A 3084-nucleotide genomic window follows, 5' to 3' on the forward strand; every position below is an offset into this window, starting at 1 on the left:
GTTTCAGGGAAGGAGGCTGAAGGACATTGAAGTCAGTCGGAGCTGTAGCTGCAGTTTCACACACGCTTCATTCTCCACTTGTAGCGCTGTTTTAAATGGAGAAAAAGATTTGTAGTTCCGACCTATTGTTGGAACTTGTTTTCGGCATCGTCTACAGAAAAAAAAATTTCTGCCCCTCATCTGACAATTTAAATTCAAACCATCTCCAAATAATATCCATTGTTTTTCTTTTTGTTCGGCTGTTCAGCTGTTCTTCAATATCCTCTCCTGTGCTTACTTGTGCTAAACTCCCGCCCACCTGCAGAAGCAGGAAGTGGAAGCGGGCGTGGGTGAGGGGCTGGGTTTGTATTCAGTGAGGGAGAAGGAGGGGCCGTGTGAAGTTGAGCAAAGTCGGGAGAAAAAGAACTACACAGATTTTCAAGTCTAATACTACTTTATAGATAGAACCATTTTAACCATCATAAATTGAAAACCTGGTGATACATCGAGTATATCTGATACATCGTCCAGCCCTAAAACAGTGTCCCACAAGCACCAACTCCTTTAGTGAACCAACCAGTTTGCTGGTGATAAGATGGCTTCTGGGGGCCGCACTGTCCCCCGTCGACTCCTCCCCTCCATCTTGATTGATGCAGTCCTTTGGATGAAGGACGAAACGTCTCAACAAAAAAAGAAACCGTCCAGATGACCTGACTGAATGTTGTATTTTTACCTGGATGTTGAGCTCGCATCAGGTTTTTATTGAAGTGTGGTTGTTCTGAAAGGCAGAGTGTGTTGTGGGCAGCAGACTGATGATCAACGGATGAACTTTGCTGCTTTCAGGTGATCATTTACATCATCGTGTCGGCGTCCTGCGGAGGTCTCAGCTGGCCCTCGTGTGTCAACAAATGAGACGATGGAGGAAGAGGGGCAGAAGTGCCTGTTCATCTCTGGACAAAAACCAATGCAGGACTTTTCTTTGTTGCTTTTCTTCGTTTACCGTCACTACAAAGTCTCTGTCTTCTTCCTGCCTCCTTTCTTGTCCTCCTTTAAAAGAAGCCAGCACATTAGTTTGCCTTCAAGACCGCCAATCACAAACGCTCCCATTCAACCTGACCCTGATGTGGAGCAATAAATGTTTTTGTTTGTCATACACCTGTTGAATGCTTTGTGACCCTGTCCTGTACCTTTGTGTAAATAGTCCATCCAGAGTTTAACTTGGTAATGTCTGAGTGTTGCTAACATCCGGGTTAAACTATCACTGTCTGATTGTACCACTCGAAGCTAACGGTTGGACCGAGCTGAAGAAGTATCAATACTTTCTGAATTAGTTCTCCTTCTAATCTAAGTGTTATTACAGAACCCATACAAATCAATATTGCACATTTAAATAATATTACTGATATTTAATAGTTATCTTGAAATAATTCTGACTTGAGAAAGAGTTTGACTTCCTGGCTGTGAATGTGATGAAAGGCTTCTTTTCGACTTTTTTACCTCCTGAGATGTTCAATGTACTCATTTTGCTCATGTCTGTTAAACAATGCACTTTTCAGATCGAACAGAGTCATTTCCTGGCATTTATGTTGATGTAATAATTAATTGTTGTACATTCAGATGTAAATAAAGTCAAATGACATCATGCAGGTGATTTATCCCAGGAAGAGGGAAAGGGCATGTTTGATTTTGATTTTTTTGCATGTGCTGAAGGTTTAAACATTGGTTTACATAGAACAATACATTTTTATTGTTACTTTGATCGTTTCTTCAAACTGGGTGTTGTTTTCCTCTCTAAAATCCATCCATCCATCCATTATCTTTACCCGTTTATTCCATTTTGGGTCACGGGGGTCGCTGGTGCCCATGTCCAGCAATCACTGTGCGAGGGGCGGGGTACACCCTGGACGGGTCGCAAGTCCATCACAGGGCCACATAGAGACAAACGAGACAAACAACCATTCACTCTCACTCACACCTAGGGACAATTTAGAGTTACCAGTCTAACATGCATGTTTTTGGTCTGTGGAAGGAAACCGGAGCACCCGGAGAAAACCCACGCATGCACGGAGAGAACATGCAAATTCCACCCAGAAAGGCCCCTGGACCGGGGTTTGAACCAGGGACCTGTTCACTGAGAGGCAGCATCTCTACCAGTTGCGCCACCGTGCTGCCCCTCTCTAAAATCATGTTTTTAAAAGATTTTTTTTTTGGGGGGGGGGGGGGGGATCAAGCTACATCTTTAACTTTAGCCTGCTGCTAGTTAAAGAGCTAATGTAAATTTAGTTCTTTGCCAAGTTGTCTGTTGGTTTGTCCTTTAATTTCCATAAAGGCTTTAATGGACATAGTTACTGACATACAAACAAAAATAAACAATCTATTAAAGGTCAGGTACTGAAAGGGAAAAACTAAAATCCCTTCAGGAAACCTGAAGACGTGTTGTTCTGGACCTCTAATGAATGCAGAATATAAATATGAGCATTAAACTGCTAACTACTCTCTAAAACACCATAAACAATGCATAAAATAACCAGAACATTAAATCAGTATACATTTAAAAGCCTCTGACCGTACTGCGTTTAAGGACTTTACTAAGTTCATGCTGTGTTCAAGTACTACTAAAAGCAGTTAAGGCAGTCTTTAAGGACTACTACTACAAGAAGTTCATGCTGTATTTAGGGACTACAAAACGGTTCATACTACTAGAAACAGTTTGTGCTGTATTTAAATGACTTTACTACAAACTGTTCATGCTGTTTAAGGACTTTACTACAAACAGTTCATGCTGTTTAAGGACTTTACTACAAACAGTTCATGCTGTTTAAGGACTTTACTACAAACAGTTCATGATGTGTTTAAAGGACTTTACTACAAACAGTTCATGCTGTGTTTAAAGTACTTTACTACAAACCGTTCGTGATGTGTTTAAAGGACTTTACTACAAACAGTTCATGCTGTTTAAGGACTTTACTACAAACAGTTCATGCTGTGTTTAAGGACTTTACTACAAACAGTTCATGCTGTGTTTAAAGGACTTTACTACAAACCGTTCGTGATGTGTTTAAAGGACTTTACTACAAACAGTTCATGCTGTGTTTAAAGGGCTTT

The 3084-nt window shown here is 40.9% G+C and overlaps 1 protein-coding gene across 1 annotated transcript in view; it reads left to right on the top strand.

Annotated features, from left to right (window-relative positions):
* The window catches only part of sybl1 (synaptobrevin-like 1), a 9099-nt gene extending 7481 nt beyond the window's left edge, over window positions 1-1618 (top strand). The window contains exon 8 of the mRNA XM_037676001.1: window positions 823-1618. Within this exon, the coding sequence (XP_037531929.1) occupies window positions 823-891 (69 nt within the window). The 3' untranslated portion in view covers window positions 892-1618. The remainder of the gene's footprint in view (window positions 1-822) is intronic.
* The last annotated feature ends 1466 nt before the right edge of the window (window positions 1619-3084 follow it).

The sequence above is a fragment of the Nematolebias whitei genome, chromosome 4 (genome assembly GCF_014905685.2).
Source record: "Nematolebias whitei isolate Nwh7 chromosome 4, NemWhi1, whole genome shotgun sequence".
In the NCBI taxonomy this organism is placed as follows: Eukaryota; Metazoa; Chordata; class Actinopteri; order Cyprinodontiformes; family Rivulidae; genus Nematolebias; species Nematolebias whitei.